A 24,602-nucleotide genomic window follows, 5' to 3' on the forward strand; every position below is an offset into this window, starting at 1 on the left:
AAAGGGCATTTATTCCCTTCAAGGACCTGCAGTTCAAAAAAAGCGCCCCTCGACAGCCAAACCCATCTGTTCTCTGATTGGATTGTTACATTTGTGATTGACATGACATTGACCAATCAGATGAAAGGAAGAAAAATAGGGTCAAAATTCATACTTGTAACTTGCAGGGTTTTTTTTGTCCACACACAAATCTTTTTTACGCACGCACAAATCTTTTTTACACATACAAATCTTTTTTTTACCCACACACAAATTTATTTTACACATACAAATCTTTTTTACGCACACACAACTTTTTTTTTACACATACAAATCTTTTTTACACATACAAATCCTGATTTACAAGTACAAAACCGATTTACAAGTACAAAATATTTATGACCACATTTTGAGCCCATATTAGTGCTCTACTGCTGGTGTCTGTATGTACATAGTTTACTTTCTCATCATGCAGTAAGTGGGAACAAAGTCCCCCGGGTCTCCCTCCTCCTGTGTGCAGCACACACGCAGATCCACTGCTCTGCCTGTGCTGCTGCCCAAATTAGAGATTAGTGTTATTGCAGATGGCACTACATGAATAGAGGACAACATTAAATTGTAACAAACCACCCCCACTCTCCACACCCCATATCCTAGTTACAATAGCTGGCTCTAACAGCTTTCCTAGTTACTTTAGATCAGCATCCAAAAATGTAGCACTAATAATTTTATCAAGGAGTCTTTGTTTTTCTTCTTAAACAGAGGGTTAGTTTCAGACTTAAATTTCACTACTGATTAATTACAGGGTTAATAATAATCATATAACGAACAAAAAACGCATGTGGTTTTACATAACTATCTATCTATCTATCTATCTATCTATCTATCTATCTATCTATCTATCTATCTATCTAATTATTTAATTATTTAATTATTTAATTTATTTAATTATTTAATTTATTTAATTATTTAATTTATTTTTTTACTAGCAGTCCTCCAGAAAAGACACCCTATAAGTAATAGTTACTCAGCTTTGCCTCCATTAATACATTACATCACAGGAGAGGGCCAGATGGGCGAATAGAGCTGATCCTGGATGCGAAGTCTTTATCCACCTCAGATGACCGTGTGTTTGTCCAGCGGAGCAGCTGTCTGCTCTTATGAGACTCACCGCGCTCAGCTGCCGGGAGGACGGGCTTCAGAGGTGTAAAATATGTGTGTCAGTGTCTCACTTTCTTACGTCACTGAGTGTTGAGTGTAATAAAACCAAGATTAAAATATGTGAGTTTTACAAGTGCGCCTCAATGTTGGACAAACTGTCTGTGGTGATTTGAGGGGACGGGGTTTCTTGGGAGCCTAAATTGCCCTGTTGGTAAGTGGATTGAGTCACTGGGAAACAGACCATGAATTCCCCAGAAAAATGTGATTCAGTAAAGTGCAGCCCTCATTTCTCTCTCTGCCTGGACAAATTGAAACAGTGATTTCTCTTGGGCTTGTGCACACACATCCCTGCGCGTGCACACACACACACACACACACACACATACACACACACACACACACACACACACACACACACACACACACAGTCAGTGTTTGCTGCTGAGGCTGCCCGTAGCTCTCTTACATAAGCCAGCCAGAGTGATACAGCACGTTTGCATTGTTGTAGCAGGAAGTCACGGGGCCATTTGTATTGTGTTTATTTCTAAGATGTTGGCTTTTCCATTCACTTCTGAGTGTGTGTGTGTGTGTGTGTGTGTGTGTGTGTGTGTGTGTGTGTGTGTGTGTGTGGTGTTTTTTCTTTTTTTCTAGTGTTGAACATCCTGCTGGGCTTGTAATGTTCTCTAGAATTGTACAGCAGCTTGTGGCTATGGTGGAAATGCATTATTCTTTTATATACAGATTTATCGCTTTTTCTGCACAAGGACAAACTGAGAGGCTTTTATTTAACCTGAGGGATTGTTTTAGTCTTTTTCTGAAAGTAATTTGGTTTGGTGAATATTAAAATCTCACCTACACCCGTCTTACATGCTGTTAGTAGCACTGTAAAGCAGTTCTTAGGCACTCTCAGCACTTGATCCTGTCAGTAAATATGTAATATCAGGTGATACACTATTGATAAAATACATGTGAGATTAGATATCACACTGTTGTTCAATTACTTCCTTTAAGGAGGTGATGTGATTGGTTTGTTAGCAGGAGTACTCAAAGTGCCATGAATAGATTTGCTCTAAATGTTTTCCAGAGGTGAGGCTCAGTTAAACGTAAATAATTAACTTTTAGAGTCAATCCAGATCTGGATGTGGATCAAAAAATTCAGATCATAATTTAACAAATACATAGCAAAGTGAAATAGGCTGAAATGGGGTGGAATTGACAAGAAAATGTCACTTTTTCACATGAACCCAGGAGTAAGTAAGGTTTATTTATATAGTGCTCTCAAAAAATAACAATACAGAATAAGATCCAACAATTAAAATAGTATACATTTATAAATAGAAGTCTGAACAGAAGGGTCCTAAGTTTCTTTTTAAAGATATTAACAGTGTCCACAGATCTTACGTCCAACAGAAGCGCCCAGTCACCTTTTGTCTTTGTTTTAGTCTTTAGCCTGGATATAGGTACAGCATTGATCAGTAGACTCCAGAGATCTAGATGTCATGTATGGTTTTAGTAGCTCACTGATATATGGAGTCTGGAGTCTCACACTGTTATTGTTGGTTATTTAGTCAAATGTCAGAAAATTCCCATCATCATTTTGCATGAGGACATCTCTGCCAACAAACTGAAAAAAATTCCAGTTACAAGACAGAAAGTGCCTGGAAATGGCATCTTTAAAAAAATGCATGGGTGGAAATATCCTGACCTTTAATATCTGATGTAGGTTCAATTCCAGAAACACCAGATTGCACATAACGAATATTCCTGCATTACAACTTCCTGCATGCTCTTGTCTTTGAATCTTCATGCTTTCTGTTTGTAACACTTTTCTTTCATTAGTTTGTCTAGTCTGAAGCTCGAGCCATGACGGTCCTAATGAAATTCTCAAGGGTTGTTTTCTTTGGCCTCCTGCAAAGCAAGGAAAGACACTAAGCAACTGTTTTCACAGGCTGTGAAGCACTTCGCATAAGCTGACCTTTGTGTGTAAAATGAGTGGAGTTCCCTTTAACGCTCGTTTTGCTACTGTGAATACTGAGTTTTGAAACAGCGCCTGAACTCATCCCCCACACAGTGTTATTAATATTATTTTGGTTATGTCATACACCCCTACTGTCACTACTTTAGTTCCACAAAAAAAGACTGTTCCTCTTTTTTTTTTTTTTTTGTTCATTTGTCAAATTTACCTAGTTTATTCCTTTTTATACTTTTTTTTTTTATAGTTTATTATGGATGTAGTACCAACCTACAGTGTAAAGATCAGGGAGGTCAAGCAGGATGTAAACAAACTTCATGCTTATCACCCTTATTTTAAAGCCAAAGTATCCAAAGGGGCCACAAACCTGCACACTGAAGTGTGGTTCATGGTTGACCTGTAATATTTCAGCTGTCAGACACAGTTTATATGTACAACCAGAGTTTATAAATGGAAATTGACTTCTGATCCTCTGATTGTGTTCATGCCCTGTTGGTCTCCCAAATGTCAGTGTTAACTTCAATTTTTAAGGAAAAACAGTAAGACAAACGTCTTAAAAAAAACAAGCAAAAAAAAAAGATTATAACTTGAAAGTCCTTTTGTTTTCCTCTATAGGTGGAGATCAGCCTTCAGAGCAGCTTCCAGCCTGGCATGAAGCTCGAAGTGGCCAATAAGAGCAACCCAGACACTTATTGGGTGGCCACCATCATCACTACATGTGGCCAGCTGCTGCTCCTGCGCTTCAGTGGCTACGGCGAGGACCGCAAGGCTGACTTCTGGTGTGATGTCATGACAGCTGAGCTGCACCCAGTTGGCTGGTGTGCACAAAACAACAAGACCCTCATGCCCCCTGAAGGTAGGAAGGATTACTTTGATGCACCCGTGCACCACGCACACATTTAGATCTCTGTATCATAAAGGGTCCTCTTGAACCACTGTGAAGATAAACAAAATCCTGGTCAAAGGTTACTGAAATACGCAGCATTTATGAAATTTACACAAGTTTTACTCACTTCTGTTAGAAAATCAGCTGGTAATACTTACATCTCTGGTACCATGACAGATTATGCTGTTTTGTAAGAATAAAAATCAGTTCATTTCTAATTCAAAACTAGCTTTTGAAAACTAACTCAAATGTAGTCTAAAAAATTTGTAGTGTTTCAACCTTTAAAAAACTGAAAACACATTCCCATTAAAAATCCAGTGCGTTGTGCACCCTCCCCTCCAAAGCAAACTCTGCATAAGGAATAAAACTGAGTGTCAGCTAACAGCAGCTAGTAGAAAGGCAGTTTTATCTTGTGAAGTCAGTTTGTCTAGCCGGTACTTTGGGGGGAAACTATTAGTGACAGAGCGATGTGAGCTAGGAGCAGATAAGCCACAAATTAATGTTGATGCTTTGGTCATTGCTCATGGAAACTGATCAAAAAACCTTCTTCTGATCAAAAGGTGTCAAAATCAGCGCTGGTATAGGAGTGGAAATGGAAATTTGGTTCAAAGTTTTCTCCAGAACATGTCATCTTTTCCAACCGTTGAAACGATGTCCCTCTGTGTTATCTGGGAATCTCTGAGCGCCTACAACTTTCTATCACTGAAATGCCAGCAAAGAAAACCTGCTCATACACTTGTCTCTAACAGGCAGTGCCACATAGCCCGTGTTGCAGGGTAACACACAATGGCGAGCAAAAAGTACTTTGGCTTATTAACTGCAGCTCATTTGCTTTTCCTCTCTTCAGGATTTCTTTAGTTTACAATAATCTGAGCAGTGCTTGTAAAAATAGACACATAATTACTATAAACAAGGGTTAACCACATGTTGGTTGTCAAATCTGTATATACCGTATACAACGTTAATGTAAACTAATTTGCTCTTTTAAAATAATAGTTTTATTCAAATTATTACCTTTTGCTTCAGTGCAGTGAGTTTGTTTTCTTTCTGTCCTGAGAAGAGGATGCTATATTTGGTGTGACAATTGACAGTTGTAGTTGTGACGTTAATGCACCCACACACACAGACACACACACACACACAGGTTAACATGAACACCTCCCATATTTACTTTTCAAAGAATGCTTTAAGTAAACTGAGTGGAAAGTCAGGTCTCCTGAAAGAATTTTTTTTTTTTGTAATGGCTGCTCAACTGCCATTTATCCAACCGAAGCATCACACCCATCACATCCATCCCATTCACCTCAGCCAGGTGTTAAACGAAGGCAGGATACCTGTTGTACAAAAGGAGCTTTTTTTTTAGTCTCCACTTTTGCACTTCCATTCAGCCTTACCCAAACAATACATCCTTAACTTCTTAGAAAATCTTGTCCCTTTCACCACAACTTTGTCAAAGCTTTCACAGCTGAGATATTTTTCCACATGCAGCTCCCCCTCAGATAGATGACTCATCCTCCCAGGCTTGTTCAGACCATTTATTTTTCTCGACACTTTCCCTCCTGATGGATAGATGCGCCGCAGTCGTTGTGGAGATGACCTGGATTTTCACTTGACTCTAGTGTCCTTGCCCTCACATCGACTCCATGTGTCCTTTTCAGTCAGAAACTGTTCTTGTGGAAAGTGATTATACAATATCTGTTTCCACAAGGTGATGATTCACATTCGCATCTCAGGGGATAATCATTCAAAAAGAAAACAGATCAAATCTGCGTTTTGTGTGGTTCAAGTTGCAAAATGCAGATGAAAATGCAGGTGAAAGCATCTGCAAGTACTGATTGTTCCGCTATCAATCAGTGACGTGGTTTCCCCAGGTATTTGACAGCAATGTTTAAAAGACAAAACAAAACAGCCATCACGAGTTCCCAAAATCCAACCTGACATATAAATATAATTTTTTTTTTCCAAAGTTTACATAAAAGATTACGAATTTTTTAATGAAAAATAAATTAAGCAAAATATCAGAAGATTTGGAAAAACTTTTCTGTCGTTCGGTTAAACCTTTTCAGTCTGAAGAATTCAATCTGATGTGAAGCGTGCGTGTTGTAAATTTACAGTTTTTGCTTCCTTTTTTTTGAATTGCAAATGATTTGAAGGAATTGTGATCCATGGTTGTGCCATTTTATGATTGTTTTAAAATCACGACTTATATTTGCATTAGCTGCAGGAACAAGTCAAAGAAATGGTTTTACTGAACAGTTTTGCAACATTTTTTACTTTCAGGTTGTTGTTTTTTGTTGTTGTTACAGCATTCATTGGGCAAAAGGAAAAAATATTGTGTTTTTAAATACTTTTTGGCTAAATTCATAATCATTGTGTCATTTGCTTAAGGAACCATGTCAAACTCTGGTCTCTAAATCAGATTGTCTGATCTGTGTGTTCCCAACCATCCACCCTGACCTCCTTCCAGAATACATAAATAAATAAATAGATAGATAATCCATAAAGCAGGATGAAAAGATTAGAGCAACAGACTAGTCTAAAAGTAGGTAAACAATCGAAACTGAGCACAGTGTCATATTTCAGATTAGATCCTGCTCATACAAGTAATGTGCGCGCCTCTTAGATGTCGCTGAAGTGTGTCCAACTTTGCGCCACATGTCACACACACAAAATATCAGATTAGTTTGCTTGGTGTGGCTAACAATTAGCAGTTGCACAATTCTTCGGTCATGTAATTATATGTCACACAAAGCCAGAATTCAACTGCTCATTTTCTTAATCAATGGAGTAGTGCATTAATAAGATGAAAAGAAGATGAACCTGTTTAACCAGCTGGTATTTCAGCTAATGGCAGCAATGTTTGATGGTGTAGTCTGCTAGCTGTGGACATCCTTCCTATACACAGGCAGGTTATTATGAATAACCACGTGTGGCACAGATTTCCAGAGGGAGATACATGCACATCCCAAAAGCCAGCACCTTGCTGGAGGCAGACCTTAAATGCATAAGAGACACAAAAAAAGTGAGGTCAGTATCAGCAAAGAAAGAAAGAAAGAAAGAAAGAGAGCCATGCAAACATCTATAACTGAGCAGGGTTACCTTTTAAATTCTGTGGGTTTAAAATAATTTCACAATTTCTATCCATCATCCATCATCCATTCTATCCATTCTATCCATCATACTTTCATCAATTTATCATAAATTGATGAAAGTATTTGCAGGTGTTAATAAAAAAATGTGTTTTGCACTAAAAAGTCGGTTCCAATTATAATATAACTAACCACTGATATTAACTAGCTCTCTGTCTGCCTGTCAGAAAGCTTATACATGTATAATTATGTGTGTGTGTGTATATATTCTACTAATGATGGATGGCTGACACCACTGCATGTTAAATGATGCAAACTGAGGCGTATATCATGTAATGGAGTCAGTGTTATATTCCCCAAAGAATCTTCTGCAACATAGTGTCAATGTGTGACCCCTACGAGTTCTTTGTCGCTTCATTTCAAGGATTTGCATCATAGTATGCACATTTTGTGTGTGTGCGTGTGTGTGAGTAAGTGTATGTATTCTTAGTAAGCTGGAGTATGAGAGCCAAGTGTGTATTTTTGACTGCTTTCACCTGTGTTACAGTTACCTGTTTTATTTGTTTCCTTTTTTGTTTGTTTTTATTTCTCAGATAACATTTACCTAAGAAAAGGTAAGCAGCTCTAACAGAGCCTCTGACTAACTCACCTGCCTGGCTCACTAGTGGCTAACATGAAATCAACACTGGGTCAGGCTTAGGCCTCAGAGCTGCATGTACAGTGTGCCCCCCCCCCCCCTTCCTCCTCCTCTTCCTCTTTTCACCTCTGTACAGGGCGTGACCTCACAGCCCTGTTGTCATGTCTTGCCTCTTCTTGCATGTGACTCTTTTCTAGCTGAATGTTGAGTGAGAGTGTCTTAGCAGAGTGATAGCAGTCACACACACACACACGCGCGCACACACACACACACACTGCTGTTTGTGCCTGTGCTCTTATGATAACTAGTGCAGAAACGAAGCTGCTCAGTGAGAAGTGTGATGCTTTGATAAAGTGGCCGTCTCCACCAGCGAGCTACAAACAAACAATGATTTAGAAGAAGGTCACTAGTGCATGTTTGAAGAGAGATCAGAGGTTAAAGGACTGCTGTGTCTGCCAGATATGATCAATACGTGTCACCAGTTCTGTGGGAACTTTTTGAGGCAATAGTTTGAAGTGTTGATGTTATGTTTTTTTTTTTTTTCTTATGATGAGCAAGTTTGATCAAAAAAGAACACAATGCAGTTTAAAAGGTATCTTTAGTTGCTCTCGTTGCATGTTGAGACTTTCCAGATAGGATGCATATACAGCATATAGCCTTGGAAGTAAAACGTAAAAAAACATAATCAGATGCACTGGATAATTTCAGAACTTGGATTTAGGCGTGGTGTAGTACTGCTTCCCCACCTTTTTCTTTGTTTTCTCAGTGTTTACTTTTTTCTTTTTATGGATGCAAGTGCGTGGGCGAGAGTAAAGCTGTGAGGATGAAGCCTTTTTCTCTGCTTGTGATTTGGTTGGAAGTTGTTATAAAATATATGTCAAGTCTTATATATCAAGTGCTTTTTATGCATCAGGTCTTTATTTGTACATGTTACAGGTTGGCTGCTAAAAGGATCAAGCCGTGTGTGTGTATATTGACCCAGGAACACTAGTTTTTAAAATAAAGACAGTAGACCTCGAGAGAAAAAAGCTCTTAGGTTGCTCAGTGAAGTGTAGCTTTTTTTAATTTTAGGGTATTTTTTGTTTTGTTTTTAACTGTCGAGTCATGCTGTGTTGTATTGTTGAGTCTAGCATGGCTCTGTTTCAAATTGATAAGCAAGTTGTTTTTATCATTTATCCTTGGTGTAACTTTTGGCTTTTGATCTTCTTTTAATCTTTGCTCTCTTGCTTGTGAATTGCATTTTGTTGTGTGTATTATCCATTTTCTAAACTGCTTGCACTGATGCAAGGTGCTCACTTTGGTTTGCTGTCATAGTTCAGATAGTTTGAAGTCAGTTGGCTTATTATGCCACATACATTAATTAGGGCTCAGTGGAGGACTGCTCTTTGAAAAAATTTAAGCAATATTTTTATTCTTTACAGTTTTCAAAGTGTGTTTTTTTTTTTTAAATGTGTTTGCTCTTCGATGCAGATAGGCTGCAGGCTGTGGTTTAAGTAATGAGTAATGCATTTCTTGTGCATTAACCTCTCAGGTTATCTGCAGGTTTTATATTTAGAAACAGCAAGCTTGTGTTCATGTCATTCTGAAAAGACAAACAAATGCTCAGCGTGCACTCAGACTCATGATTCTTCTTAAAACTGTGCATATTGAAGCATGGAGCAGAACGGTCTCTCTGCAGGATCTGTAATAGTAGTTTGGAAGCTTTTCATGGTTTTGCACGCTCTTCTTAAGTAACACTGTAGTGGCTTAGTGCTGCCCTTTAAATACAGGGGGGATTTTTTTTCAGGTTTTCCTGGAATCACCTCATAATCCTGACACAGGTTAAGCATATGCTTACATACTATGTGTACTTGTAGATGCCACTGGAACTGTACGTATTTTACACCTTTTCAGCTTATATACGCATGTGACATGATGTGTCACAGTCATATAAGAGCTTCTGTTTGCACACAGATAAAGTGGGTGGGAGTAAAGCACACAATAATTTGTTTGCAGGAACTGGTAGATATGTATGTTATGGACTCTTTTAATATCACAGCACATTTGCAGATTATTTGGTTTATTTGCCCTTGGCTATGTGTTACAGACCTCATTTGGAAACCCACTGCCTTAAAGGGTTAGTTTGTCCATTTAAATAAATAAAACTAGAAATAAAATGTGGATGATGCTTGTATTTAGAATGAAGAGTGTGTAAAGGCTCATTTATGTTATCAATTAACCTTTATAACACAGATCTTGTGTTATGTCTGAATAGTATGACACAGGCAGATATCTGGCATAGTTTGGGTGAAGCAGTCCTTATGGAAGCAGGAATTTTACTTCAGATCTCTGAACCAGTGATAGCTCCAGGAAACGCAGCATCTCAGGAGACTGTTAAATTTGCACATTTTGAAGGTTTCATTATTACAGAGAACAGTTCAAGCACAGGGAAAGGCTTTTACGTAAAAAGCTTTAAGATGAGATTTAAAATGTGGCTGTGATTTTCCTTTTTCTGCTCTGCTCTCTTCAGAGTTTCACAATGACTCCTCCTGATTGCCTGACTGGTGCTGCTGGCCTACATTAAGCAGGAGCACAGTCGTTTGTAAAATTTCTCACATGAGGCTCACTTCTACAATTCAGGACTCCCTCAGAAAACCGTTTCACCTTAGTTTGTTTCCAGGTTGTGAAAAACCTGAAACCAGTTCATTTACATATTTGATTTGCTTGGACAAACCACATCGACCAAACACACCTTAATCCCTTGTCAAACTTGCTTATTCAGTCATGAAACTTGCACACATACACAGTCCTTCACTTGAAATGCTGCTTTGCTAACTAATGTGCTCCTAAAATCAGCGCCTATTTTAATCAGCATCTTCTTTTCTTCTTCTTTTTTTTTTTGAAAGAACTGCGAGCACTTCTCTCCCATAATTTGCTTATTTCTAGAAATAAAAAAGTCATCTCAAAGACCGTGTAAGAGGGGTGAACTGTTTCTTTCCACTTCGCCTGTAATGTCCTATTTCCGCTCCCGCTGTTGGAAAATCAGCTTATAATTAGCTGCGTCGTGCTAAATTACAAACAAACACATTTCATTTGGAAATTTTGCTCCAATTAAAATGCTCATGCTAGTTGAAGAAGCAAAGTTTTGACAGGTAAATGTAGAACTTGTTTTCTGTCACGTCTGCAGGTGAGCCGACAAATTAGTGGTTGAAGACAGTGAGAGTATAATTGAGACCACAATAGACACATGTGAAAGTTTCACTCTTTTTGAAGCTTTGGGGTCAGAGTGAGAAAACGAGGCCTGTTCAGGCAGTCGAGCTGCTCCTGTGAACTCATTGTCTCATGTGCATGTATGTAATTCTGTGTGAGTGCATGTGCGTGTTCGTGTGTCCGCATGTGTTATGTGAGTATACATTTATCCATTCACATAAAAAGCCTTGTACATAACAAGTTTAGTTATGTGGGAAGGTAGCTGCTCGCTGAACAAATCCTGATGGAGATCATTTGCATATTGAATTCACCACATTGCTTCCTGCCTGAGCCGGCTGGAGATGACGCTCTGAGATAGACCTGTTTTCCTTGCTGTGTGTGTGTGTCTTTGTGTCAGTTGTATTGTCGTGTTGTAAGAGGCTGCATTCAGGCTTACAATTGCATTGTGGGGAGAAAAATGCAAAGGACAGCTGATTGATTGGGTTTGCTTTGCTTTGCTACCACTCAAAAATACTTTGCTTTCATTAAAGATCCCAAAATAGTTTATTGTACCGATTAACAAAACAGATCCTTTTTAAGTTTTTGAATCATCAGTTTGTCTATACAACCTTACAAAATGGTAACAAATAGTACATTTCAGTTTCTGAAAGTTGAAGATGATGGTTTACAATTGGTTGTTTTCCTTCACTGTGAGCTCAACACCTAAAAATTTACATTTTACAACTGAATGTTTTTATTTTTGTTTATTTATTTTTTGACTTTAAAGAACAGATTCACAAGGAAAACAGTTACTGAGCTTTTCTTTCCACTAACTCTTTTATCCAGCTAGGTAAAAACGAGATTAGAAGAGCTGTACAAAGTGCACTAGATACGGATGTGATTTGATGTAAGCTTTCCCCTTAAACAATCAAAAAGGAAAATGAAAAGCGAAGCAGAAGGGAGGAAAAGTGCAGGAGGAGCAGACAAAAAGCAACAAATACAAATTCTGTGCATTAAATCACAAATACTCAAAACAGCTTGAAGTTCTGCAGGTTATCCTACAGTTATAGAAATGATAATAAAAGACGAAACAGTGTTTGTTTTTTGTTTTGTTTTTTCCCCACATTGAAACGGATGTGGAGGGAGTGATTTTTAACGGGCTGGGCTTGGCAGGGGAAAAAAAGTGCCATCATTTGATGTCGTACGACTGGAAAGAATTTATAAAACGCACCAGTAAAACATCTCTCACGGTTCATATTAACTCAAAATAAATGACTAATCTTGTGATGTCTGACAAACTCCAACCTTATACTGAAATCCAGCAGGAGCAAAATTCCTGTAAAACAAGGTGGCTGAAGTCAGATAGATACTTCACCACGGCTCCCTGCTGTAACCTCCAGATTTGCATAAACTTACAACAGTTGCGCGTGTGTGTGTCTGTGTGTGTTTCTCTGATAGATTATAGAAAAGCTAATTTGTGTTTATTTGCTTTCTGCATGATTAGACTGCATTTCCATAAGGACTCTGAGACTAGGTGGTTTTTCATGAATTAGAGCACAGTGTTAAAAGCAGTTTACAGCAAAACTGAAGTACACAGTTACAAACACACGCGCGTGCACGCACATATCTTTACTGTATGTGTCCGGCTCCTGGGGGGCTCTTACTGCTTACCGCTAAGGTAATCATATTTACACAAATTGCTTTAATATCCCCTCCACTGCCATGAATAGGTCAATAAAAATGTTAACAATATGGCGCCTGAAACTGGCCGGCCAAGCACGACAGCAATACGTCTCTCGATAAACACTCAAATTACGCTGCATGCCACTTCACGTGTGCCCGTTCGCTGTGGTCATTATGGCCTGTTTGGAGAGCCCGTCGGTTACACTGGAAGTTGAATTGTCGTGTGCTTTGAGGGCTGCACATCTCCATGCCAGTGCATAATGAGTGGATAGGACAGGAGGGGGGAATCGCGTGTAATTTGCTCCCATTAACTCTGATTAGAATCTGTTGCACTGCTGCGATTGCAGCTGAAAATGCAGAAACCGTCTCTTTTCCTTAAATATAACATTGATTAGCCAAAGTAAAGCTTTTAAATGAGCCCTGTGCACAGAGGCTGGTTTGTTTACAGAGATGAGCGGATGCAAATATCACATTTCATATTCATATTTGTTTTTGCTTCTTCTTCTTTTTTTTTTTTTAAAGCTAGATAGTTGCTTGGAGACTTCAGCCAGCTAGGCCTCTAAGGGAGAGAAAGAGAGAGGGTAGGAGGGGGTTGGTGCTGAGATATGTAGTGGCATGAGGGAGGAGGAGGGGTGTGTTTTGAGGATCTCCTCCCGCAAGGTTAATTATGCACTTATTGTTGTGTGAAACTCGGGCTTTCACCTCTCTGTGTCTGCTGCCTTTGGGATGGAAAGCAAGCAAAAATAAATAATTATTTGTATACAAAGCGTTAGAGTATAATGAAACTGCAAGCTGGGTGTGGAAGGGGGGAGGTGAGAGAGGACTAAGGGCGAAGGAGGGTGAAGTTTGCACCTTTCAGCTTCTGCAGCTCCGGCTGAGCTTTAAATGGCTTCATGACTAATCTCAGTAGGATCTGTAAAAATAGTTTATCTATTTCTGCACCACCTGAGATCAACAGAGGAGTGCATTCAGCCACTGTGTGTGTGTTTGTCATTGCAAACCTCCAGCAGCAGCAAGAGAAGAAAACACTATTATTAGGCAGGTAAGGAGAGAGCGTCGGGCCGCACACATGTTCACTGTTCACGCACAGGGAAGCTGCTCCTCCTGTGCTGACCCATTGATTCATTTACCAGAAAGTTCCAGGGTTGTTGATTTGATTCAGGCCGGACCTCTGGAGTGCAAAACCAGGAGAGGATTTATTGACTTGGGCTCACAAGTCAATTATCTATTTAAAATTCAGAGCCCTCATGGAGCTAACCTCTGTTGTTCGAAGCACGTTTCCAAACAGTAGCGAGGGCTGAACGAGGGCTTTTCCTAAAGAACTACACAATGTTCAATGAGAGGAAAGTGAAGAAAGATTTAGACTTTAGTTAATAACAGATTGACAGTCCTCTCCCATATTGAGAAGGTCTGTGGGAACATTTCGATCTATGTGTGCAATGGGTGAACATTTTTTTTTCTTGTCTTAAAAGCCACAACGTCTCACTCTGTTGATTACATCAACAACACTACCGTTGTAGTAAACATCTGCAGAGCAAAACTATGGAAGCCCGTTTCCGCCACTAAATAAAAAAAAGAAGCTAGTATCCAGAACTCGAAATTTCGAGTTATATTTCTCGAAATTTCGAGAAAATAACTCGAAATTTCGAGAAATATAACTCAAAATTTTGAGTTACCTTTCTCAAAATTTCGAGTTAGCTCTGCCAATCAAAAATATACACCCGGAAGCATATGGCGCAGAGGCACGCGCACTCAAAAACGGATCCCAACAAATTGGCGCTTTCGCGAGTACGTTTGCTGATAGTAACACCATGTGATTCAGCAAATAACACAGGGATTTCATCATTTGTGAAGCCAGGCTGAAAACATTCAGCAATCTGTGCATTCACGACTGGATGTAATACCGGTAGCTTAGCTGTAGCATTTGTAGCTGAGGGCTTCAGCTTCCGGGTAAGAAGGAAATGACGTCATTCACGTAGATTACTGATTGGCAGTGCTAACTCGAAATTTTGAGTTGCTTTTCTCAAAATTTCGAGTTACTTTCTTGAAATTTTGACATATTAACTCGAAATTTCAAGAAAATAACTCGAAATTTTGAGTTATGGATCCTTTTTTTTTTAGTGGCGGAAACGGGCTTCCATACAAAACAGTGAAGGGTAAAAGAAAAGCTGCACCTAAAAAAACAAAAAAGCACACATTAAAAATTAAAAGAAGAAATATGAGAATATCAGGCCTGCAAGAGCTGAAAACAGACTCTCTGCTGTTTCACTCGTTTATGGGAAATTTTAGCTCTTTAAACTGTGAACAAGTTGTTTTAATAAAATCTTTGCATGTGAAACACAAAAAGAGAGGAAACGCTCTCCTGTCCCTCTACGGGACATGATGAGATTAATCAGATACCAAAGAATACTACAGAAGTGCTTTCAACAAGCAAACATTAAAAATGGAGGCATGTGTTATTTTAAGACTCAGAACTTAACACAAAATGACGACAGAAAAAACACTAGAAGGCACAAACTCAGAGAATGACGCTCCACAGGTCCAGAAGCTGGACATCATTCATGACTGCATGAATGATCCCAGTCAGGATGCAGATTGAGTCCTTCAGATAAGGAACATCTTGTTTGCCCAAATGATCTTTTTTTTTTACATAATGGTACCTTAATGTTCCCACTAGATGCTCTGTGTGCTGCTCAGCCCAAAGTTAAGTAGACTTACAAGGTTGCCGGGAACCCGAGGTAGAATTTATAATTGACTTAAAGATTAGCAAATGTAATAAAATGATCAAATCTTAGTATATTTAATTTCCTAAGAACATGGCAGTCGTGTGCTCATATCAACTTCCTATCAGAAATGTTAATTGCTCCATTTCTAATCCTTCATAAGAGGCTTCTGACCAGAAACTTATACTTGGGGGGGGGGGGGGGGGGGGGGATATCCTCACATGAATTTGACTCAACTAATAGGTGTGAAAAAGATGAAAGTTGAGACTTTAAAAGAAGACATGGGGTCTGAAACAGAAAAACAAAAACTGAGTTACTTGAACAAACTCATGACAGAACAAATACAAACACGTTCTTTTCACTTGATCTTCAAATACTGCTGTGGCAAAATTTAGTCTCGGTTTAACTAAATTACATGCAGAAGCAAACATTACCACTGGGCAGCCGTCTGAATTGGATATTGAGAAATACTTGTAGCGCCCTTCTCACTGAACACTTGAAAACAATATAACTTTGTGGTCACCTGAGCACAAACGCTGTATATAAAGAGTTAACACTCAAATCTGATGAATACGCTCTGAAAGCTTATCCTCAAATTATACCTCTACTAAACATGCACAACGTTTTACAGTATTGTGATTTCACTTACTTGTTAGTTGAAATTGCTGTGACGATCAGCAACTCTGACTCATCCCTCTGGAGCACTCTGTTAAGCAGTGGATGGAGTGGTAGAAGAAAAACAATAAGGACACTCACCTACCTGTTTACGATATCCACCACCACATCGCTGTAACTGTTTTGAATCTTAATTGTGTGAATCAGTGAAACGATGTAATTGGCCCATTTTTTTCTGATTTACCTGTGTGCAGGAAATGATTGGCTATTTGGGGAAAAGAGCGTAGCATGTCTCTGTTTTTGTTTTCGTAATGTTTCTGGATTAACTAACTGTTTAGTTCCTACTTAAAGTGCCTTCAGAAACATAAAGTTTGAACATACAGTCATGGTTTAAATTCTAGGCTTTACCTTTCAGGACATAATACAAACATCCAGGTGCTTAGCAGGTCTTAAAACTAGGTAGATACAATCTTAGATGAACTACAAAACATGATATTTTACACTGTGTAATTATTTATTTAACAGAAATTTAACTGAAATGCAGAAGCAGTATGTGAAAAACTCAGTCCACCTTTACTGCTTCCATTGAAATTAAGACGGTAGGAATCAGCTATGCTCTGCTAATCAAACTTGATTGACTTGATTAATGGATCATCAGCAGATGTGAGCATCTCTATTAAAGCCGAAGTTTTGCTGGTCTGGAGCTTTCAGATTTGTGTTAACATATCGCCAAGAAGGAAAGACAGCAGCAATAATCTTAGTGAAGCAACTGCCCATCAGCCTGGGAACAGATGTAAGGCTATTTCTAAACAATTTGAATTCCATCATTCTGCAGTCAGAAAGATTATTCACAAGTGGAAAACATTCAAGAGGGTTCCCAAGCTTCCCAGGACTGGTCATCTCAGCAAATTCACCCCAAGGTCAGGCCGTGCAATGCTCAGAGAAAACACTAATAAACCTAAGAGCAACATCTCAAGGCCTACGCCATCATGTTAAATGTTAAAGTTCAGAAAAATGCTGAACAAGTATGGCTGTCAGGAGAAAGTGTCTTCTCTCTAAAACAAAACAAAACAAGAAGTCTAGTTAGAGCTCGACAAAACCATAACAGATGAGACCAAAGTAAAGACGTAAAATGTTCAGGGTTACGTTTGGTGGAAACCAAGTATAGCACATCAGTGAAATCTCCTCATAGCAGCTGTCAGCACGGTGGTGGAACGGTGATGATTTTGGCTTGTTGTGTAGCCACAGGACGTTGGCACCTCGCAGTCACTGAATCAACCATGAAAACCTCTGTTTAGCAAAGTATTAGAGACCACCTGTCTGACCGGTAAAGCTTGACCAGAATTGGGTTGTGCGGCAGGATGATGGTTCTCTAGAAACACAAGCCTAAATCATGCATCCAAATCAGTGATTTTCATACGTAAATTTATTCGTACTTTATAAACAAATGTAGAAGTCCCTCTGGCTATATGTACAAATAAAGGAAGGGCTAGCTATGCTAGAAAACACTTTTCCAAAATGAATGCTACCACTACTACTGCTACTCATAATAGTGTTAATAATATTAGTAGTAGGAGCAGTAGTAGTAATAATAACAACAATAATATCAACAATAATAACATGGACGGAAGCAAATTGCAAGTAAATAAAACAATATGTAAATGTAGACTTTACCCTTTTAATTTAAATACATTCCAGTGTTTGTTATCTCGTCTCACCTTATCACAAAAGATTCATTTATAAATTGCACATAAAACTGTTGGAGGTCATCACTTAAACTCTAATTTCTATCCAACAGATGCTGAAAATCTTTACTTTTAAATAAATGTGTGTAGGTGCCCCACCTGTTTGCTTCTTTTTGTTGAAGACTCAGGGGTAATTATATTGTATAGAGAATTGGGGGGTTGGTGGTATGCAGATCACACATGCCTGTTGTCTCAGAATGACTCTGATTTACTAGCATAGATACAGTGGTGAAAATAAAATAGAGCAATGTGTACGCTTCATGATTCTGATGGTAATTTTGTGTTTGCACTTCTTGATCACTGATCCAATGATCCCCAGCACAGCAGTGAATTTAGAACAGAAAGACTGAAAATGAGAAGAAGCAGAGTGCTGAAATGACCAAATCAAAGTCCAGACCTCAACCTGATTGAAATGTAGTGGCGAGATCAAAAGGGAGCTGTGCACAAACAAATGCCTGCAAACCTGAAACAGTGTTTTAAAGAAGAGTTGGTCAAAAGTCCTGAACAAAGATGCGAGAGTCATACAGAAAGCAGTTACTTCAAGTAACTGCTGCTTAAAGTCTCTCTACAAACTGCTAAATCATGGGGTGGAGCGAGTTTTCACACATTGCTTTCTGCATTTTGGCTTTATTTTTGAGAAATAAAGAACAGCACTGTAATATGTCATGTTTGGTTTCATTCTTACAGGTCATAGCTTGTATTTACCTCATTTTAAGACGCAGCTTTTGTTTTTATTGTGTCCTAATAAGTAAAACCTTTGACCTGACAGAGAGTGTACTTTATTTTTACCATGACTCCAAGTTTTTCTTTGCTGGAAAAAAGCTCCCAACAAACTTTAACTACTGTGTCTAAAACTCTCCTGCTGATGTTGACTTAGGAATAACAAGACAGAGGTGATACAAAACCTGGATATAACAGAAACAAAAATGATTCAGCAACAATGCTTTCACTGAACTGCCACAGAAGCTAACTTCACAACCCATTTTCCTTCATGCGCAGTGGCATGTTTCAGTGTATGGAGAAATTTTTTCTTCTTTCACTTCAGCTTGATGCTAATCAGTGCTGCAAGGAATGTCAGTTCTCACAGCGCATTGCAGTCATTCTGCAACTATGACTCATTTGGTATGTTTCAGTAACTCCAACAAGTGTCTGCGTTTTTTCTTTTATTTCTGTAAGTGACTAACGGGAAAAACATTAAAAATGTATCCATAAAATTCATTTGAATGGAAGCTCTGTGTTTTGGGAAAAGGAAGGTTTTTTTAGGTTGTTTTTTTTTTTTTTAATCAAGAGTCAAAAGCAAATGAAAAGCAAAGCAGGCATTATATAACACTGTTCCACTATGGGAAGCAGGAAGCATATGAAAGCCACAAGTTCCCATGCAAATTTATTTTAACTTGGCTTGTTAGCATGGTTTTGAAGCTTTGGTCAGTGTGGCGTATTCATCTATCAGTGTATGCATTTGTGTGTGCTGATAGAAGACATGCTGTGCAGGCACAGATCTATTTTTATTGCGGAAACGTTGTGGGGATTCACCTCTAATGTGTTAACCATTGTTTTAAAGCAAGCACACCTACTTTCAGGTCGACGTTAAAGAAGCAGTTCTTAAGCTGGCAGTGCAAAAATAACAACCTTGTGCTTTTTAATAACTTGAGTAAACATAGTGTGCATCAAGGTTTTTTAAAAAAAATACAAATAAGCCATTTTGCGTGTATAATAAACAAAAATCAATTTAAATATATATTAATTTGCATGTTTTTCAAGAGTAAACATCAGAACATTGTAAAAAGCCCAGTTTAAAATTGTTATTTTGTTGAGATTGGAGTCAAAGAATGTTACAAAGGGAAATCTTTGAACGGTCTTTGAATGGATGCCACCATGAAACCTCTAGGGAGGATTACTTACATTAAGACAAATAGTTTTAATGTCAAAAAATGTAAGTGAATAGTATCTAATTAAACACAACCTACTTTGCATTAATAAAAACTTGCAAAATAAATATTTAGTTACATATTTTTGAACATTTTATTGAAGGAAAACAGTCTTTATTGTCTCCTCTTAGATCTGACATAAGTCAGTCTTTGGTTGAAGGTGGACATGATTACACAAAACTGGCATCCATATTTGAAATTGACCTCATTTGTGTTTTATATGTTTCAGGCTCATCCTTTCCTTCTAATTAGCCAAACAGTTAATTTAATCTTTCAGTTGCTATTTAGATCCTCTGCATTTTTGAAAGAAAAGTTTTTTCTCTTTAGGAAAAGGCAAGAAAGAACTGTTGTTCACAGATATGGGGTCATCTTTTGAGAGGATAGTTACACATAATCATTCCAGTAGAAAGTAAGGAGATGGATAGAAAGGAAATGCGACCCAGAAGGCAAATTAATCCTTTAATTACTCAATTACAGAGAACTAAATACGACAAACAACCTTGAATATAACTATCAGCTTAGGGCAGTCAATAATCAACAGTCATACACATGCTGCCCAGTGTCATTTCAACTGACATTTGATAAACAAATCAGTTCAGTGGTAAAAGGTTGTTTCTTTTTCCCGGTACATCCTCTTTCCTGAGGGTATAGACGCTGGTATTACTGCATTAAAATCTTCTGGACTAGATGACTGCAACTGACTATACTCAGGTTTTCTGAAATCATTTGTATATTTGCTGCAAGGTACTAATGGATGCAAGCAAAACAGGGAAAAAGGTTATAAGAACTTTTTATTATGTCTGTGAAGCCAGGCAGTGGTTGTCCTCTGAATGCGTACAGTACAGAACTACTCTTCTGTTACTGTGACACAGGTTTTCCTAGAAATCAACAGCGTATACTGTACCTCAATTGAGGTCAGTAGGTAAGCTGCATTGGGGCTTTTGTTCCATAGCACTGGAATAAAAACACCTTTTTTCACCAGTGTTTTCATTCCAGCTACACATTTATGAACTACCTTAAAACATTTTTTTTTTTTTTACATTTTTTTGTTTGGATTTGAGAGTTTTATTGTTTTAAGTAAATGGTTTTAATTATATAATCAATCTTGCATGTTTTTTTAAAAGGCAACGATTTAAATCTGCTCTGTAGGGACATTTGATTTGATTTGCCATACCCATGAAAGTCTTTTCAAGACTGTCTATGACTGACATTACCTGTATTATTCTCTTGCTATGCTTAGCCAATTTATTAGGTGCATACAGTTAAAGTTCAGTCTAACACAGCAGCCTAGCTTTACATCCAAAACCTTGTTAAAGGTTGTGATATTGAGCTTGAATTAATGTCACAATTTTAAACAAATAATCATGTGAAAGCAGAATCAAAACCTTCCCAAATCAGTTTCTATATCCAGATAGTCTTTGTTGCAAGGTTTTGTGTTGGATTGCTTTAGTTTTTTTTTCCACGATTAAATGGAAACCATCCACATTTTTGCACCCAGACAGTTCAAAACTGTGCCATGCTAGTTATGTGCATAACACAGACTAATGACAGTTGTATTCATCACCACTTTGACTTACGTAACATGTAGTTCCCCTATCTGATTTTGATGGTTCAAGTCTAATTTCAGTTTGACTCATCAAAACCAGAACTTTAAATGCTAATTAATGCTACAACTGACATTTTTGTTGTTTTTGGTTTTTTGGTTTTTTTCCCAGGGTTTTAGTGTATTTGTGCTCCTTTTTTTTTTTTTTTTTTTCAAAGACACTCTGAATCTTGCGCTTAGAGGTCTGATTTGTCCCACTTTTATTTGTGGTATTAAACCTGAAACAAACTTGTGGCAGCAGGACCTCAGTCATTACAGTCATTTTGACTTCGTGCATCATTCTGCTGCTCACAGAGGAAGCTACAAGCATCCTGGTGAATGTCGTATGTAAAATTTTGGACAAAACCAGTTTGGGGGTTTTTTTTGGGGGGGGGTTGTTCCCATTTGTCTCTAGAGAAATACTCATTTAGCACCATGAAGAGCCAGAACTAAAAGATTTATATTTATTCTGCTCAGATTTGCAGCTCTTGTTTTGCACATTATTACAGAAACGACACCATTAGTATGCCATTAGTCAGTGTCTTTCATTTTTATGCGCTTATTTTTGCAAATGCCTATGAAATATGGTGTCTTCTTTACTTCTCTTTTGCACATGACAGACTTAAGAAACATTGAGGCTATTGACGTTTTTGAGACATTTCCAGGCAGAAAAACATATTCTTGTCACTCGTTTTGCATAACTATTGAAATCAGTCAAACACACAAACATCCTAGTGACATATTGCACATCTGCTTTATGCCTTGAAACACCTGAATTGGCAGAAACATTTGCATTTGCAAGTGTATGCATGCACTTCCTCTGCATGCTGTTCTCTGGTGGCTACATCTAACGGTGCTCTGCACACATTTAATAATTAAACACTATACAAGAACACACCTTGTGCTCACTTTCCATTGCACAGTTGTGTGCATGTTTCCTCAGTGTCAGCTTTTTGTTTGTGTTTCTTTGCAGCCATCAAGGAGAAACACAGCGACTGGACAGAGTTCCTTATTCAGGACCTGACGGGTGCCAGAACGGCACCGGCCAACCTGCTGGAAGGGGTGAGTGTGTGTTTACACAGACAAGCAAGAGAAGCACAATGACACACTAACCCTAACCCTATACTTTCTACAATTTTAATATTTTTTCCCAAATTTAAGAAAAAATGTGGTTATTTCAAATCTTTAGTTTAAAAGTCAAACTCAGATGAAAGAACAGGCTTAAAGGCAGGTGGAGATTGGAGATAGTTAAATAATTATTTTGCTCTCTGAATCATAAGAAGCAACTGGTGGAGTCCAAGAGTAAAAATATGAAGTTTAAAATGAAAATAACGGGCCTCTTTTGATTATGTTTTGTGACAGAATAGAAATCAGCTGTGAGAGTGTGGAGCATGTTTGCATTCTGCACCTGCAAGACTGATATAAAGCAGAGGCCAAATATAAGAACATAAGTTCAGATCCTGCTAGCCAAACTCCAGATGGTCCAGTCAGGTCCGCTGGATAGCTTTGCAAGTGTAAACGATTGGAGAGAAGTCATTAATAATTCAAGATGTTTGATAAAATTTGCAGGTATTTCTGGAGTGATGGCAGCATTACTGCAGACGAGAGAAAATTTAAGCTCTTTCTACATGTGAGGGTTTTCTTTCTTTATGTGCACATGTACACGGACATTTAGTTAAAATCATCGAAAGTCGGCTTCTTAATTAGCTGATTGTGTTTATTTGTTTAAAAAAAAAACAAACCTAAAACCTCCCCACCGACCACGTTTTCCAAGACATGATCTGACACATTAATCAGCATACATCATTTTTATCTGAGGTCTAAATAGATTTCTCAAAATCTCAAATTATTGTCTTGAGCTGAAGACAGCAAAGTGAATGCACCTCCCAGCAACATAAAAGCAAAGCATTTCATTCCATTCAATTCAATAGAAACACTTAAAAAAAACTTGCACCCTCTCTAACACTTTGTCAAAGCAGGTAAATTAAAGTGTTTTGGCAAGTTTTGAGATTTGTATCCTAATTAACACTCAATAACAAGTTCTTGTTGTACTTCTTGACATCTGTGAGAGCAGGATAATTAGCAGGTCTGGATGCCGGTGTGATCATCTAAACCTAAAACTGTTTCGTTTTCAAGCTCAACATCCTGTTTAGATACCTCTTTTTCTCATCTTAATCTAAGGATAACACGCAAACTCTTTCCACTGAGGTTTGATTCGATCATTAAGCTAGCCTTTATAGCATCTCTGTGACCATCCATCCATCCATCCATCTTCATCCGCTTATCCGAGGTCGGGTCGCGGGGGTAGCAGCCTAAGCAAAGAGGTCCAGACCTCCCTCTCCCCAGCCACCTCCTCCAGCTTGTCCGGGGGAATACCAAGGCGTTCCCAGGCCAGCCGAGAGATATAATCTCTCCAGCGTGTCCTGGGTCTGCCCCGGGGCCTCCTCCCGGTGGGACATGCCTGGAACACCTCACCCAGGAGGCGCCCAGGGGGCATCCTTGCCAGATGCCCGAACCACCTCAGCTGGCTCCTTTCGATGTGGAGCAGCAGCTGCTCTACTCTAAGCCCCTCCCGGATGGCCGAACTTCTCACCCTATCTCTAAGGGAGAGGCCAGCCACCCTTCGGAGGAAGCTCATTTCCGCCGCTTGTATCCGCGATCTCGTTCTTTCGGTCACTACCCACAGCTCGTGGCCATAGGTGAGGGTAGGGACGTAGATCGACCGGTAAATTGGTCACACTGGTCACAGAGATGGGTCGATCTACGTCCCATCTCTGTGACCAGTGTGTTTTATTTTCATTTTATTTAATAAGTAAAAACTCTTCTCTGTCCATCCCCTTTAGCCTCTACGAGGCAAGAACACAGTTGATCTGATTGTCGACGGATCGGTGTTGGAGCTTCAGGACCTTTTAGACCCTTACCTTTACTGGCCTGTACGAGTCATCCAGAACGTTGGAGGGAGGCTCCGCCTGCGGTATGCTGGCCTCTCTGAAGAGTACCACGATCATGACACGTGGCTGTTCTATCTGGACGTCAGGCTCCGGCCCCTCGGCTGGGCCCAGGAAAACTGCCTGACCTTAGAACCGCCAACAGGTGAGAGTCTAATAAGTTTGCACTTTTTCACCTTTTACATTTTTATCTACAAGTAAATTATAACTTCCAGATACCAATTAATTATACTCATTGTTTTTGTTTTGTTTTTTGTTTTTGGGCATTTCTTCTCATCACAAATTATTATATTATCTATGCTGTGTGTCCTTGTTATTGTCTTGGTTAATACTTTGCTTCATAAAATGTCTTTAGAAAATGGGCTTGAACTACCTAAAGCCATTTAAAACATAAGATGTAAAGGTTCATGCTGACAAGGCGGTATGCTGGGTTTAAATGTTCGACCACCTGCTCGGAAAATAAGGAGACAAGTTAATCCTTAAAGG

At 38.7% G+C, this 24,602-nt stretch overlaps 1 protein-coding gene across 5 annotated transcripts in view; it reads left to right on the forward strand.

The window, feature by feature from the left end:
- Positions 1–24,602, forward strand: part of sfmbt2 (Scm like with four mbt domains 2) — a 63,246-nt gene that overhangs the window by 14,637 nt on the left and 24,007 nt on the right. For 4 of the 5 annotated variants that reach the window (XM_024805718.2, XM_004569993.5, XM_076875670.1 and 1 more), the window contains exons 4-7: positions 3,728–3,968; positions 7,681–7,701; positions 22,142–22,230; positions 24,012–24,261. In XM_024805718.2, the coding sequence (XP_024661486.2) occupies positions 3,728–3,968; positions 7,681–7,701; positions 22,142–22,230; positions 24,012–24,261 (601 nt within the window). The remainder of the gene's footprint in view (positions 1–3,727; positions 3,969–7,680; positions 7,702–22,141; positions 22,231–24,011; positions 24,262–24,602) is intronic. The other variant, XM_076875672.1, reaches the window with a different exon arrangement.

Source organism: Maylandia zebra, linkage group LG17 (genome assembly GCF_041146795.1).
Source record: "Maylandia zebra isolate NMK-2024a linkage group LG17, Mzebra_GT3a, whole genome shotgun sequence".
NCBI lineage: Eukaryota > Metazoa > Chordata > Actinopteri > Cichliformes > Cichlidae > Maylandia > Maylandia zebra.